This window comes from Sapajus apella, unplaced genomic scaffold, assembly GCF_009761245.1.
Source record: "Sapajus apella isolate SASKATOON/1434 unplaced genomic scaffold, GSC_monkey_1.0 scaffold76, whole genome shotgun sequence".
NCBI classification, from domain to species: Eukaryota; Metazoa; Chordata; class Mammalia; order Primates; family Cebidae; genus Sapajus; species Sapajus apella.
The window spans coordinates 8,023,701-8,041,354 of record NW_022437016.1 but is presented as its reverse complement, the minus strand read 5'-3'; the positions used below and the strand labels follow the sequence as shown (position 1 = coordinate 8,041,354).

Below are 17,654 nucleotides of genomic sequence, written 5' to 3'. Positions count from 1 at the left end.
GATGTGCATTCAACGTGAGAAATTCCACCGTTCCTGTTTGATGGTTTTGAAAAACAAATACAACACTCAATGGTAGCATGTGCTGGTGTCATGTTTGTTTAGTGTAGTGATTAAACATACAATTCTCTTCGGAATCTGACAGAATTTTCCTACTCTTTACTCTCTGTGTGACTTTGAGAAAGTCATTTAACCTCTCTCAGCTTCATTTTCCACATCTGCTTAAATGAAATAGTTAATAAAGTTAACACGTTAGAGTAGTTATGAGGATTACATTTGATTATGATTGTAAGATATTCAGAACAAGGCTGATACGCTATATATAAGTGCTCAGAAAATATGATCTAACCTTCTTACTTCTGTTTTAAATAAAATGACAGTGCTTTGTCCTTGTTGTTGTATCCTGGTTAGTGCCTGCATGTTGGGCTTGTAAATTATGAGGTGTCCATACTGAGAGTTGTGGTTATCACTGTTCACTTTTGAATGGCTGTGATTCTACTAAGAACTCTTAATAGCAAACTATTAATAGCAAAGCATCTGTTTTTCTGAAGTTAGGTATAAACTTGGTCAAATATCTTTATCATCAGAGCCCAAATATTATTAATTGTATAATGGATCCATCTTAGGCCAAGTGGGGTGGCTCACGCCTGTAATCCCAGCACTCTGGGAGGCTGAGGGGGGTGGATTACTTGTGGTCAGGAGTTTGATAACAGCCTGGTTAACATGGTGACACACCTTCTCTACTAAAACTACAAAAATTAGTCAGTCATAGTGGCTTGCACCTGTAGTCCTAGCCACTTGGGAGGCTGAGGCACAGGAAATCATCTGAACCTAGGAGGCGGAGGTTGCAGTGAGCTGAGATTGCATCACTGCACTCCAGCCTGGGCAACAGAGTAAAGACTCTGTCTCATAAAACAAAAACAAAATCTTAAATAATCATTCACCAGTTCAATTTTAAGAAAAAGAAAGGATGTGAGTAAGATTGATAAACTATAAATGGACATAGAAGAGTACATTATTGGTATTGTGCTGGTGTAATGATTGAGGGTGATTCTGTGAACCTTGCCTGTCCTAGCTGGCTAAGAATGAGTTATGCTTTGTTATTGCTCAGATGCTATATACTGGTCACCAATGAAGCTTAGAGGAGGATAGTCTTAGACTCCACAATGACTTAGGCTGGACCATCACGGACCTGATGAATACCAGAGTTAACCAGAAAGCGATTGGCAGAAAGAAAGAGTGGAAAGGAAGGGGAGAAAGGAAAAAGGGAGAAGCTGTGTGGGCTGGGTGTGTGTGTTTGTACATGCACATGCTCTAGATTCTGCTCTCTCTCCCCATTCCTATGGCTCAATTCTTATCTGAATTGCCGCTACTACCAAGGAGATTGAGTTTGCTGCACTGCTGTCTCCCCAAGAAAACATGACTGGAGTGATAGATTCTTTCCCTGTCTCTAGGAACAACATAGACTAAAGTCAGGTCTTCAGTGACACCTCAGGCACAGGAGCCAGGAGGTGCTGCTGACTTTTCACATGCAGTGTCTCCTGGGACCCAATCCCTGACATCCTAGTTAGAGACAAGATAGGGTGAGTGTCTAATCTCCTAGCTGTCCCCTCTGGACTATGGATCCCTGAGTCTCAGCAGTGTCAATGATGCTCCTTATCAGAGGACCAGGGTTGGGATCCGGGAGGGTCACTGCTCCTTGATTTTCCCTTGGGTGAGCTGCAGTTTGGATTGGTCATCCTCAGTCATCTTTACTATCCCTTGTCGTGGAGTCCATACCTTTAGTTAGAGCCCAATATTTATGGATAAAATACAGTATCTGCCAGAAAATTAGAAAAAAGTATAGAATAAAACAGATCAAAAGTCACACTTTTTACCGTCAAATGTCATAAACATTCTTATTCTCTATGATCCCAGGGAGCAGAGATAAGACTAATATATAGACCCTATATTAGGTGCAGGTGCTATCTCTGGATTTATTTGTTTATTTATGTTGTAAATATACATACAAAAGAATGTATACAGCACATATGTGCTGTTTCAATAATGATAATCAAATTAATGCCCATTCTCCCACTACTCGGTGTAAATAGTATGTGACTCAATCCTTTTGAGGCCTTGTGTGTGCTTCTTTTCAATTATATTCCTTTCTTCCCTCTTTAGAAGAACGCCTATCATGAGTATGGTGTAACATTGCCTTACTTTTCTTTGTAGTTTTGCCACATATGCATATATGTCTAAACTATATACAGTATACTCTGAATTTGCCTATTTTTGTACTTTTTGTAAAGCGTATTATACTTTTCTGCATTCTTCTGTTGCTTATTTTGCTCAACGTTATCTTAGGGTCATTCATGTGAATGCATGTAGCTGATGGACATTCATATCCATTGCTATTTAATAATCCCTGATTATAAACGTTTTACCTGCTGAATTTTAGAATTCAGAACTCTTGGATTTGAAATTATTTGTATATAATCTAGGGTAACACTACATAATCAAACACATAGTATTTCCACAGCAAAATGAATGAATATTCACACTAAGCACAACTGATAAAGAGTACAAATAGCCTTGTGCAAGTTTAGATCATGATTTGTGATTAAATGAGTTCACCACAGGCATTCATAAAATTTTTTTATTGTTAGAGGTTTCCAGATGATAGAAATGTAGATAGATATTCTGGTGAGTATGTACCCCTTATCTCATGTGCATCTAAAAATTAAATAGTGAGTGTAACACATGCAGAAAACTACATAAAACACAAATATGCCACCTGAGAAATTATTGGAAACCGATAACCAAAAAACAACATTCTACTTCTTGATCTCTATATTAGTCCATTCTCACACTGCTATAAAGAAATACTATTCAAGACTGGGTAATTTATTAATATAAACAAAGGAGGTTTAATTGGCTTACAGTTCTACATGGCTGGGGAGGCCTCAGAAAACTTACAATCATGGCAGAAGGGGAAGCAGGCACGTCTTACATGGCAGCAGGTGACAGAGTGTGTGAGAGTGCAGGAAAAACTACCATTTATGAAACCATCAGATCTTGTGAGAATTCACTCACTATCATGAGAACATCATGGGGGAAATCACACCCATAATCCAGTCACTTCCTTCCTTGACATGTGGGGATTACAGGTCATCCCTGTCTGGTGGTGATTACAATTGGAGATGAGATTTGGGTAGAGACAAAGAGCCAAACCATATCAATCTGTATCTACTTTGGGATACAGACACAGACACAGACACAGACACAGACACAGATACAGATACAGATGAAGTAGAACATTGCCAGTATGTGGAAGCTCCTTCTGTGCACTCTACTAATCATTACTTTTCTTTCCTGGAGGTTAAATAATTGCTGTACTTTTCCTAGCATTTTATATTAGTCCTGTCTCTTTTTGAACTTTGTGTATATACAGTCATACCTGATCTATTCTTTTTTTCTTTTGTTCAGTATTCCACATTGGTGAGATTATCTAGATTACTGTATATAGTAGGAGTTTGTTCTTGTTCATTGCTGTGAGCTGCTCTACTTTATGATAATACCACATATTATTAATGCAATCTATTGTTGAAGAAACTGTTGGTTTTTAGCTATTAGGAATAATGCTGTAGGGATCATTCTTGTAGGTGTTTCTTGGTATACACATGTATTCCTTTCTATTGCATACATATCTAGAAGTGCAATAATATCTGGGTTCTAGAATGTCTATATCTTCAATTTTGACATATAATGTTGGACTGATTTCCAAAGATATTGTAGCAAATCCCATTTCTACCAGCATGTGAGGACTCTGGTTGCTCCATTTACTTGATAACACTTGGTGTCCATTTAAAAAAATTTGTAGTCATTCTGGTGTGTGTGTGTGTGTGTGTGTGTGTGTGTGTGTGTGTGTGTGTTTTGGGGCATCTCCTGCTGGATTGGTTTTATATTTAAGTTACTAATAATGAGATCAAGTACCTTTTAAGTACTGACTAGCATTTTTATTTCTGAATTTTGAAACTGCTTGTTTAAATTTTTGTTCATTTTAATTATCTATTTTATCCTTGTTTACTTGTAGAATTATTTAAATATTCTAGATACTAGGCCTTTGTTGATTATATGTGCTACAAATGTTCTCTGTATCTTTATGGCCTGTCTTTTCACTCCTTGTATAATGTTGTTTGCTAAATGAGTGTTTCTAATTTTAATTTATTGAATTCATCAATATTTTTCTTTTTGTGTGCTTTGTATGTGTCTGGTTTAAGAAACCCTTTCTATTTTCTGAGTTTAGAAAGATACTTTCCAGTAATTTCTTGTAAAAGGCTTTTAATTTTGCCTTTAACTGTTCTTTTTTTTTTTTTTTTTTTGAGATGGAGTTTCACTCTTGTTACCCAGGCTGGAGTGCAATGGCACAATCTCGGCTCACTGCAACCTCCGCCTCCTGGGTTCAGGCAATTCTCCTGCCTCAGCCTCCTGAGTAGCTGGGATTACAGGCACGCACTACCATGCCCAGCTAATTTTTTGTGTTTTTGGTAGAGACGGGGTTTCACCATGTTGACCAGGATGGTCTTGATCTCTTGACCTCGTGATCCACCCGCCTCGGCCTCCCAAAGAGCTGGGATTACAGGCTTGAGCCACCGTGCCCGGCCGCCTTTAACCGTTCTTTAGCTGGAATTGATTTTGTGTATGTTGCAAAGTAGGAAAGGTGTATTTTTTTATTTTTAGTTTTTCACATCAAGACACTCAATTGTAAATTCCTTTTTTATGAAATATTTTAAAGTTTAATTTTCAATTAATAATTGAGAGATAATAATTACATATGTTTATGGGGTACAGTATGATGTTTCAATGGATGTATACATAGCATAATGATCAAATCAGGGTAATTACCATATCCATCACTTTGAACATTTATCATTTATTTGTGCTGACAACGTTCAACATTCTTCTCTTCTAGCTATCTTAAAATGTACAATACTTTGTTATTTGCTATAGTCACCTTAAGACATAATTGAACACCAAAGTTATTCTTCCTCTCTAATAGCAACTTTGTATCCATTGATCAACCTCTCCTGTTGACCCCTTTTCCCTTCCCCTCCCCAGGCTTTGGTAACCACTATGCTACTCTACTTCTATGAAATCAACCTTTTTAGATTCCATGTATAAATGAGATCATGCAGTGTTTGTTTTCCTGCACCTGGCTTATTTTACATAACATAATGTACTCCATGTTCATCCATGTTGCCATAAATGACAGGATTTCATTCCATTTTATGGTTGAATAGTATAGTATTCCATTGAGCATATATGCCACATTTTCTTTCTTCATTCATCATTAGATGGGCACTTAGATTGATTCTATATCTTGATTATTGTGAATAATACTACAATAAACATGGGTTTGCAGATGTCTCTAAGACATATTGATTTAATTTCCTTTGGCTGTATACTTAGTAGTGAAATTGCTGGATCATATGGTAGTCCTATATCTAATTTTTTGAGGGACTTTCATACTATTTTCCATAATGGCTGTACTAATTTGCATTCTCACCAATAGAGTATAACAATTTCCTTTCTCTGTATCTTCTCCAGAATTTGTTTTTTGTCTTCTTGGTAACAGTCATTCTAACTGGTGAGGTAATATTTCATTGTGGTTTTGATTTGCATTTCCCTGATGATTAGTGATATCAATCAGATTTTCATTTATCTGTTGACCATTTATAAGTGTTCTTTTGAGAAATGTCTTTTCAGGTCTTTTACCCAAAGTCTTATTACCATTAATTATTATTATTATTATTATTTCACTGTTGAGTTGTTGGGAGTTCATTATATAGTCTGGATATTAACTCCTTGTCAGAGGCATAGTTTGTGAATACTTTTGCCTGTTGTCTCTACACTTTATTGATTTTTTTCCTTTTCTGTACAGAAGCTTTTTAGTTTAATGTAATCCTATTTGTCTATTTTTGCTTTTGTTGTCTGTGCTTTTGAGGTGTTATTTAAAAAAAAAATCCCTGCCCAGCAAATTTCTTGACACATTTCCTCTAAGTTTTCTTCGAGTAGGTTCATAGTTTTGGGTCTTACATTTAAATCTTTAATCCATTTAGAGTTGATTTTTGTATGTAGTGAGAGAGAGAGGTCTACTTTCATTCTTCCGCATGTGAATATCCTATTTTCCCACTACCATTTACTGAAGAGACTGTCCTTTCTCCAATGTGTATTCTTGGCACATTTGTCAAAAATCAGTTGGCTGTTAGGAGCCTGGATTTATTTCTGGGCTCTCTATTTAGTTCCATTGGCTTATGTGTCTGTTTATAGCCAGTTACCATACTGATTTCATTACTATAACTTTTGAATTCAGGTAGTGTGATGCTTCCAGCTTCATTCTTTCCACTAAGAATTGTTTTGGTGATCCAGGGTCTTTTTCCTATTCATATGAATTTTAAGATTGCTTTTTCTATTTCTGTGAAGAATATGATTGATATTTTTATAGAGATTGCATTGAATGTGTAGATCATTTTGGATAGTATAGTCATTTTAACTATATTAATTTTTCCAATCCATGAACACAGGATAGCTTTCCTTTTATTTGCATCCTCTTCAATTTCTTTAATCAATGTTTTATAGTTTTCATTGTAGAGATCTTTCACCTTCTCAGTGTGGGACTTCACAACAGTGAAAAGATCATTCAGACATAAAATCAAGAAAGAAACATTGGAGTTAAACTGTACTCTAGACCCAATGGACCTAACAGACATTTATAGAACATTCCACACAACTGCTGCAGAATACATATTCTTTTCAACAGCACACGGAACATTCTCCAGGATAGACTATATGTTAGATCACAAAATAGTCTTCACAAGGTCAAAAAAATTAAAATCAGATCTAGTGTCTTTCTGACCACAATGCAATAAAACTAGGAATCAATAACAGAAGGAACTTTGGAAACTCTTCAAATATATGGCAATTAGATGACATGTTCATGAGCAACCAATGGGTCAATGAAAAAATTTAAAGAACAATTAAAAAATTCCTAGAGACAAATAAAAATGAAAACACAACATATCAAATCCTATGGAATACAGCAAACGGAGCATTAAGAAGGAAGTTTATAGCAATAAAAGCTTACCTCGAAAAGTAGAAAGATCTTAACAACTTAATATTACACCTCAAAGAACTAGAAAAAGAAGATCAATCTAAACCTAAAATAAGTAAAAGGAAAGAAATAGTAAAGATTGAGCAGACATAAATGAAGCAGGCCTGAAAAACAATGAAAAGATAAATGAAACAAAGAACTAGTGTTTTTGAAAGTATAAAGAAAATAATCAAGCCTTTAGCTAGAATAAGAAAAAAAGGGAGAATACTCAAATAAATAAAATCAGAGATAAAAGAGGAGACATTAAAACTGATACCATAGAGATACTAAGGATCATAAGAGACTACTGTGAACAACTATGCACTAACAAATTGGAAAATCTCAAATAAATGGATAAATTCCTGGACACTTACAGCTTACCAAGACTGAGTCATGAAGAAATAGAAAACCTGAGAGGATCCAAGATGGCCCTTTAGGAACAGCTCAGGATTGCAGCTCCCAGTGAAAGTACAGAGGGTGAGTGGACGCCGCATTTTTATTGCCCACAGACTAGGAAATTCCCAGGCGGAGGAGCTCCACAGGTCACCAGCGCGGCTGTTTCGGCCAGCGCGGCTGTGCCGGCCGGCGCTGCTGCTTTGCCCCGCGTGGCTGCTTTGTCGGCACCCTGGAGCAGCGGTTCTCCATACAAAATATACCGGTCTGGGTGCCCTTTTGGCTGGTGATTGGAGCCACGGGAAGTCACCCATTCGTCTGTTTAAAAAGGGAACTGAGCAGAGAACCAGGACAGTAGATTCCAGGGCAAAAAAAAAAAAAAAAAAAAAAGCGCCACAAACCTCAGTGCCGCTGTTTAAGCCAGCACAGTGAGTGGCCGCAGGGGAAAACAAACAGACCCCGGCGCCTCTTCAACAGGCGACTAGAACACAAACTTTAAAAAGGCTCTGAGGCAGGGAGCCAGGCGATTAGGCTCGGCTGGTCCCACCCCCACAAAAGAACAGCAATCAGAAACTCTGGATTGAGAGTTTCACAGCAAGTGCAGCTGAACCCCAGACGGTCCAGCTCTGTGGGGGAGGGGCATCCGCCATTACCGAGGCAGCCTGCTACTACAGAGGTAGTCAGCCAATGCTGAGGCAGCCTGTCATTGCCAAGGCAACCCGCCATTGCTGAGAGGCTCCGCCTTAACACAGGCGGGCCACCATTGACAAAGCAGTTCTAACTACACCCATATAAACAGGACTGCAGGGAAGTTCACTCAGCAGCTGGGAGGAGCCCACAGCAGCTCAGCAAAGCCTCTACAGGCAGACAGTGACTAGGCTGCCTCCTTGCTGGGCAGGGCAGCTCTGAAGGGAAAAAAAAAAAAAAAAGAGAAGGCAGCAGCACAACTGAAACTCATAAAACCCTAAATCCCTGGGACAGAGCACCTGGGAAAAAAAAGCAGTTTATGAGTTCTGCTGCAGCAGACCTAAACGTACCTGCCCAGCAGCTCTGAATGAACAACAGAGCTCACAGCTCACCATTTGAGCTCCTATAAAGAAGAGACCGTCTCCTCAAGCAGCTCCCTGACCCCTATATATCCAAAGAGCCACCTCATAAAGGAGAGATCAGATTGACACTAGGCAGGTATCCTTCTGGGACAAAGATAGCAGAAGAAGAAAACTGGTAACAACCTTACTGTTCAGCAGCTGCTGCAGGTGAACCCCAGGCAAGCAGGGCCTGGAGTGAACCTCAGCAGACCTACAGCAGAGGGGCCAGACTGTCAGAAGGAAAACCAAGAAACAGAAATAACCTCATCATCAACAAACAGAACGTCAATCTGAAAGATTTGAGACCCAATCTGAAAGCCAGCAACTACAAAGTCGACAGGTGGATAAATCCTTAAAGATGGGAAGAAACCAGCACAAAAAGGATGAAAACACCTGAAACCAGAACACCTCTCCTCCTAAAAGGGATCACAACTCCTCACCAGCAAGGGAACAAGGTTGGAGGGAGAATGAGTGTGATGAAATGACAGAATCAGACTTCAGAATGTGGGTAGTAAGAAACTTCTGTGAACTTAAAGAACATGTTTTAACCAAATGCAAAGAAACTAAGAACCTTGAAAAAAGATTTGACGAAATGCTAACGAGAATGGACAAAATAGAAAGGAATATAAGCGAATTGATGGAGCTGAAAAACGCAACACGAGAACTTCGCGAAGCATGCACAAGTATCAACAGCCGAATTGACCAAGCAGAAGAAAGGATATCAGAGGTCGAAGATCGACTCAATGAAATAAAACGGGAAGGCAAGATTGGAGAAAAAAGGGTAAAAAGGAATGAACAAAATCTCGAAGAAATGTGGGACTATGTGAAAAGAACTAATCTACATTTGATAGGTGTACCTGAATGCGACGAAGAGAATGAATCCAAGCTGGAAAATACTCTTCAGGATACTATCCAGGAAAACTTCCCCAACCTAGCAAGGCAGGCAAACATTCAAGTCCAGGAAATACAGAGAACACCACAAAGATATTCGGCAAAAAGAGCAACCCCAAGGCACATAATCGTCAGATTCACCAGGGTTGAAATGAAGGAGAAAATACTAAGGGCAGCCAGAGAGAAAGGTCGGGTTACCCACAAAGGGAAGCCCATCAGACTCACAGCAGATCTCTCAGCAGAAACCCTACAAGCCAGAAGAGAGTGGGGGCCAATATTCAACATCCTTAAAGAAAAGAACTTTCAACCCAGAATCTCCTATCTAGCCAAACTAAGCTTCATAAGTGAAGGAAAAATAAAATCCTTTGGGAACATGCAAGTACTCAGAGATTTTGTCATCACCAGGCCAGCTCTACAAGAGCTCCTGAAAGAGGCTCCACGCATATAAAGGAACAACAAGTACCAGCTCAACTAAAGGGCAAAACACCCAGCTAGCACCAAAATGGCAGTATCAAATTCACACGTAACAATATTAACCCTAAATGTAAATAGACTAAATGCCCCAATCAAAAGACACAGACTGGCAAATTGGATAAAAAGCCAAAACCCATCGGTGTGCTATATCCAGGAAACCCATCTCACATGCAAGGATACACAAAGGCTCAAAATAAAGGGATGGAGGAAGATTTGCCAAGCAAATGGAGAGCAAAAAAAAAGCAGGAGTTGCAATTCTCATCTCTGATAAATTAGACTTTAAAGCAACAAAGATAATAAGATACAAAGAAGGACATTACATAATGGTAAAAGGATCAATGCAACAAGAAGAGCTAACGATCCTAAATATATATGCACCCAATACAGGAGCACCCAGATACATAAGGCAAGTTCTTAATGACTTACAAAGAGACTTAGACTCCCACACAATAATAGTGGGAGACTTTAACACCCCATTGTCCATATTAGACAGATCAACCAGACAGAAAATTAATAAGGATATCCAGGACTTGAACTCAGACCTGGACCAAGCAAACCTAATAGACATTTACAGAACTCTCCACCCCAAATCCACAGAATATACATTCTTCTCAGCACCACATCACACCTACTCTAAAATTGACCACATAATTGGGAGTAAATCACTCCTCAGCAAATGCAAAAGAATGGAAATCGTAACAGTCTCTCAGACCACAGTGCAATCAAGTTAGAACTCAGAATTCAAAAACTAACCCAGAACCGCACAGCTTCATGGAAACTGAACAACTTGCTCTTGAATGTTGACTGGATAAACAATGAAATGAAGACAGAAATAAAGATGTTCTTCAAAACCAACGAGAATGAAGACACAACATACCAGAATCTCTGGGACACATTTAAAGCAGTCACTACAGGAAAATATATAGCAATAAGTGCCCACATGAGAAGCAAGGAGAGATCAAAAATTGACACCCTATCATCAAAACTGAAAGAGCTAGAGGAGCAAGATCAAAAAAACTCAAAGTCTAGCAGAAGACAAGAAATAGCTAAGATCAGAGCAGAGCTGAAGGAGATAGAGACACAAAAAACCCTTCAAAAAATCAATAAATCCAGGAGCTGGTTTTTTGGAAAGATCAACAAAATAGACCACTAGCCAGATTAATAAAAAAGAAAAGAGAGAATAACCAAATTGATGCAACAAAAAACGATAAAGGGGATATCACCACAGATTCCACAGAAATTCAAACCATCATCAGAGATTATTACAAACAACTCTATGCACATAAACTAATAAACTTGGAAGAAATGGACAAATTCCTGGACACTTGCCTCCTGCCAAGCCTAAACCAGGAAGAGGCCGAAACCCTGAACAGACCCATAACAAGGTCTGAAATTGAGGCAGCAATTAAGAGCTTACCACCGAAAAAAAAACCCAGGTCCAGACGGGTTCACAGCCGAATTCTACTAGATATACAAAGAGGAGCTGGTACCATTTCTTCTGAAACTATTCCAAACAATACAAAAAGAGGGAATTCTTCCCAAATCATTTTATGAGACCAACATCATCCTGATTCCAAAACCCGGCAGAGACTCAACAAGAAAACTTCAGGCCAATATCCATGATGAACATAGATGCAAAAATCTTCAGTAAAATACTGACAAGCCGATTGCAACAGCACATCAAAAAGCTTATCCACCATGATCAAGTAGGCTTCATCCCGGGGATGCAAGGCTGGTTCAACATACGCAAGTCTATAAACGTAATTCACCACATAAACACAACCAAAGACAAAAACCACATGATTATCTCAATTGATGCAGAGAAAGCCTTTGACAAAATTTAACAGCCCTTTATGCTAAAAACCCTCAATAAGCTATTGATGGAACGTATCTCAAAATAATAAAAGCTATTTATGACAAACCAACAGCCAGTATCATACTGAATGGGCAAAAACTGGAAGCATTCCCATGGAAATGTGGCACCAGACAAGGATGCCCTCACTCACCACTGCTATTCAATATAGTATTAGAAGTTCTAGCCAGAGCAATCAGGCAAGAAAAAGAAATAAAGGGCATTCAAATAGGAAAGGAGGAAGTCAAATTGTCTCTATTTGCAGACAACATGATTGTATATCTAGAAGACCCCATCGTCTCAGCCCCAAATCTCCTGAAACCGATAAGGAAGTTCAGCAAAGTCTCAGGATACAAAATCAATGTGCAAAAATCACATACATTCCTATACACCAATAACAGACTTAAAGAGAGCCAAATCAAGAGCAAACTTCCTTTCACAATTGCCACAAAGAGAATAAAATACCTAGGAATACAACTAACAAGGAACATAAAGGACCTCTTCAAGGAGAACTACAAGCCACTGCTCAACGAAATAAGAGAGGACGCAAACAGTTGGAGAAACATTCCATGTTCATGGTTAGGAAGAATCAATATCGTGAAAATGGCCATACTGCCCAAAGTAATTTACAGATTCAATGCTATCCCCATCAAGCTACCAATGACCTTCTTCGCAGAACTGGAAAAAACCACCTTAAACTTCATATGGAACCAAAAGAGAGCCCGCATAGCCAAGTCAATTCTAAGCAAAAAGAACAAAGCGGGAGGCATCACACTACCAGACTTCAAACTATACTACAAGGCTACAGTAATCAAAACAGCATGGTACTGGTACCAAAACAGAGATATAGACCAATGGAACAGAACAGAGGTCTCGGCGGCAACACAACATATCTACAACTATCTGATCTTTGACAAACCAGACAAAAACAAGCAATGGGGAAAGGATTCCCTGTTCAATAAATGGTGTTGGAAAAGCTGGCTAGCCATGTGCAGAAAGCAGAAACTGGACCCCTTCCTGACACCTTACACTAAAATTAACTCCAGATGGATTAAAGACTTATGTTATAAGACCTAACACCATAAAAACCCTAGAAGAAAATCTAGGCAAAACCATTCAGGACATAGGTGTAGGCAAGGACTTCATGACCAAAACACCAAAAGCATTGACAACAAAAGCCAAAATAGACAAGTGGGACCTAATCAAACTCCACAGCTTCTGCACAGCAAAAGAAACAGTCATTAGAATGAATTGGCAACCAACAGAATGGGAAAAAATTTTTGCAGTTTACCCATCTGACAAAGGGCTGATATCCAGAATTTACAAAGAACTAAAACAGATTTACAAGAAAAAAACTAACAAGCCCATTCAAAAGTGGGCAAAGGATATGAACAGACACTTTACAAAAGAAGACATACATGAGGCCAACAAACATATGAAAAAATGCTCATCATCACTGGTCATCAGAGAAATGCAAATCAAAACTACATTGAGATACCATCTCATGCCAGTTAGAATGGCGATCATTAAAAAATCTGGAGACAACAGATGCTGGAGAGGATGTGGAGAAATAGGAACACTTTTGCACTGTTGGTGGGAGTGTAAATTAGTTCAACCATTGTGGAAGACAGTGTGGCAATTCCTCAAGGACCTAGAAATAGAAATTCCATTTGACTCAGAAATCCCATTACTGGGTATATATCCAAAGGATTACAAATCATTCTACTATAAGGACATGTGTACACGAATGTTCATTGCAGCACTGTTTACAATAGCAAAGACCTGGAACCAACCCAAATGCCCATCGATGATAGAGTGGACAGGGAAAATGTGGCACATATACACCATGGAATATTATGCAGCCATCAAAAATGATGATTTTGGGTCCTTTGTAGGGACATGGATGAACCTGGAAACCATCATTCTCAGCAAACTGACACAAGAGCAGAAGATCAAACACCGCATGTTCTCACTCATAGGCGGGTGTTGAACAATGAGAACACATGGACACAGGGAGGGGAGCACTACACACTGGGGCCAGTTGGGGGGAAATAGGGGAGGGACGGTGGGGGGTGGGGAGCTGGGGAGAGATAGCAAGGGGAGAAATGCCAGATGTAGGTGATGGGGAGGAAGGCAGCAAATCACACTGCCACGTGTGTACCATGTTCTTCACATGTACCCCAAAACCTAAAATGCAATAAAATAAATAAATGGGGAATAAATAAATAAATATATAAATAGAAAACCTGAACAGATGAATAATGAGTAATGAGATCAAAGCCATAATAATAATTCTGCCATGGAGGAAAAGCCCAGGACCTGACTGCATCATTGCTAAATGCTACCAAACATTTAAGGAAGAACAGATAGCACAGATTCAATTCTCCACACATACATGGTGAATAGTTCTTCCATGGCTTCCATGGGCCTCTCCTCCATAGAGGAAACATAGAAGAGGGAGGTTAGTGGGATGAACTATAGCCCATTTTGCACAGTTGATCTTGAGGATGAAACTTGTACTTATCCTCACTCTCCTACTCACTGGGCAGTCTAACCTCCTCATCCTCAGTTCTCTTCTTGGTAGGTCTGGGGGCTTACACACTAATACGACTTACACCTTTACTCCCAAGGAGTCTGGGACCTTGATAAACATCCCCTTCTCAGGCTAGGGTTGCTGTAGGTGTCCATTTACAGTTACAATTATGAAGGGAGTATCAGCAAATGCTCAAGTGGATCAACTGGGTTCTATATGTATTCCTTCCTGTCCTCATTGTAGAAAGCAATCTTACTCTGAGAATTGGCTTTGGTATTGGAAAATGGTTTCCTGGAATTGATGTCCACCTATCTCCACTGACTTGTTTCCATCTTCTCTAAAAAACTTGTTTATTATAAAACCCAATTTATTTGTCTCAAGTTATAAAGTTCCAAACACTATTATAATCATAATAAACAACTTTTATTGGGCATTTACAATAGGCCATGTAGTGTGCTACTTGCTTTACACAGATTGTCATCTCACTGAATCTTCATGAAACTAGCTATCTTGTCTCATTTTATAGATGAGACAAGTTAGGCTTAGCAGGGTTGCTAATTTGTTGAAAATTACAAAAATAGTAGCAGAGTCAGGATTTGTATCCAAAGCTATTATGCTCTTAGTAGCTATTCCTCTACACCATGCCATAGCTGTCCCTTGGTGTGTATCTCCCAAAACAAGTCACATGCTCCCTGGATGATAATGTCATTCAGTTGGTGTGGCTGTCCCATCCTTTTGTACTTTGCTTCAAGTCTGACCCTTGGAAAAAGTTTTCATCAGTTAAAGTCAATTTCATCTTCTGCCACATTTTTTTTTCTCATCGAGGTAGATTGCTTTATTCCTCCACCTTTTTTGGTATCACATCCCCTTAGTTCCTCCTTTGTAAAGCTATAGTTTCCCCTCAACTTTTCTCCATTTGTCTGCTTCATATTCTTTAGCCATGGTTTGTATTTCAGATGTTTGAAGTGCTGGACAGTGTGCACCATGGGGGCTTTGATAGTGAAATTATTTGAAAGACAGTGAAGATGAGATGGAGGAACAGGGACGGAGAAAGGAAGGTCAGTGAGAATCATGTTGTCATAATTGAAGGAGGCCTTCATCATACCTGCTGGAATCCCCCCAAAATGGACAAAACAGTGATAATGCCCTAAAGAGAATAATTATACTTAATTTCCAGAAACGCTTAGACTGAGCTGAGTGGGAGGATGTGTGACTGTATAACTATTTGCCATCCCATTAGAAAACATGGAACATTAGCTGGAAAGGGACGATAGAAACATTTCTACATAATGTTAGCCTAGTGGTTGACATTTATTATGATCTTGCTACATGCAAGACACTGTTCTAAGTATTAGGTTGGTGCAAAAGTAATTGTGGAAACAGCAATTTTTGCACTAACCTAATTCTTTATACGTAATTCCTATATGTCTTAGAACATTTATTGGATCGTTAAACATAACAACAATTGACTTGCATATAAAAGGACCAAGGCACAAAAAGATTAATCTACTTTCTCAAAAACACAGGGCTGATGATTAGTGGATCTGGGCTTGTAGACCAAGCAGTATACTAGAGGACTAGGGAATTAAAACTAAAAAAAGTTAAGTAAATTACGTAAAGTCACTAAATGGCAGGTGTGGAAGCTTTGAAAGTGTTTTATTTAATGGTAAAATACTGGTCTACACTGGTAATGTACATGAGATGCATGAACTAGGTATTTCAAAGGAAAAGGGATAAAGATGCCGAGGAAGAGGGGATAAGTTGGGAATTATTTTATAACTGAAGACATTTATCATCTTAAATCAGTTTGCAATTTAAGAAACTTATAATAATGACTCTTCTAATTTTGTGAAGAAGTAAGACAAACTAATTAAAACAAATGGTTGACAAACTCCTGCCTGCTATTTGGAATATAAATACTTTTGAGCATAGAAGCTATAATTTATTTTGTTTCCCTACAGATTAGGTACCGGCAGATAGCAGGTGCTTAACATGTAATTGCTCAGACAATTTCTAGACTCCTAGAGATAGCAAAATATACATATTCTATACTGTCCTTTTTGCTAGCTTTCTCAAGGCCTGTTTCACGTCCTTGTTCCTAAGGCTATAGATAAAAGGGTTCAGTGTGGGAGTAACTACTGTATAGATGACAGTGACCACACGATCCTTTGTCACTGAGTAGGTAGATGAGGGGCGAATGTATATGGATATTATGGTCCCATAGAATAGTACCACAACCGTGAGGTGGGATCCACAGGTGGAGAAGGCCTTGAACCCGGCTCCTGCTGAGGGGACTCTCAGAACAGCACGGGTGATGTAGACATAAGAGACAATAATGAAGACAAAGGGACTCATGACCACAAAAGAGCCCTCTGTGAAGGCCATGAGCTCATTGACAGAGGTGTCAGAGCAAGAGAGTGTCAGCAGTGGCTGGACATCGCAGAAGAAGTGGTGGATGACGTTGGGCCCACAGAAGGACAGGCGAGCCATGAGAACAGTGTGGGTGAGCGAGTGGAGGTGGGACACCACCCAGGATGCCGTGACCAGCAGGAGACAGCGCCTGGGGCTCATGGCCATGGTGTAATGCAGTGGGTTGCAGATGGCCATGTAGCGGTCAATGGCCATGACAGCCAGGAGGAAGCTGTCTGTGATCCCAAAGGCCACAAAGAAATACATCTGGGTGAGGCACTGGGCAAAGAGGATGGTCTTTGCCTGAGTCAGCATGTTCACTAACATTTGTGGCACGATGACACTGGTAAAGCAGATGTCCACCAGGGACAGGTTAGAGAGGAAGAAATACATGGGAGTGTGGAGGTGGGCATCCCCCCGGATGGCTGCCATGATGACTGAGTTGCCAACCACGTTGACCAGGTACATGGCCAGGAAGCAGGTAAAAAGCCACACCTGTTGTTTTGAGTCTGTGGTCAGTCCCAGAAGGAGGAATTCAGTCACGTGAGTTTGGTTTCTGCTTGGCATTGCTGCCCTATAAGTAAAAAATATGAAGGAATATTAGGTGTGTGTCCTGGCTTGGAGTCTACTATTTGGTATAGGATAGTTCAGCTTGCACCCTACATAAGGGGGACCCATATATAGTCTATAATATAACATCATAGATTTGATGTTGACGCACCTTGATTTCAACTCCAACTTTTAACTGACAAATTTTGTGAACTTGACAAAGGTACTTCATCTCTTTTTTTCGTCCAAAAGACAAAAATTATGACGTATATATTCTTGGATTATTCTGAATATAAGTGGTAAAGATTATAGCAAAGATACTCAGAAAATCATCAT

At 39.3% G+C, this 17,654-nt stretch overlaps 1 protein-coding gene across 1 annotated transcript; it reads right to left on the bottom strand.

Moving 5' to 3' along the window:
- Positions 1 to 16,406: 16,406 nt before the first annotated feature.
- LOC116532472 (olfactory receptor 1L4-like) lies at positions 16,407 to 17,336 on the bottom strand. The gene has a single exon (XM_032251641.1). It carries the CDS (start codon positions 17,334 to 17,336, stop codon positions 16,407 to 16,409), a length of 930 nt encoding a protein of 309 aa, XP_032107532.1.
- Positions 17,337 to 17,654: the final 318 nt, after the last annotated feature.

Bases quoted from the DNA above. Each gene is read 5' to 3' on its own strand.
- LOC116532472 (XM_032251641.1), bottom strand. From the start codon at position 17,336: ATGCCAAGCAGAAACCAAACTCACGTGACTGAATTCCTCCTTCTGGGA.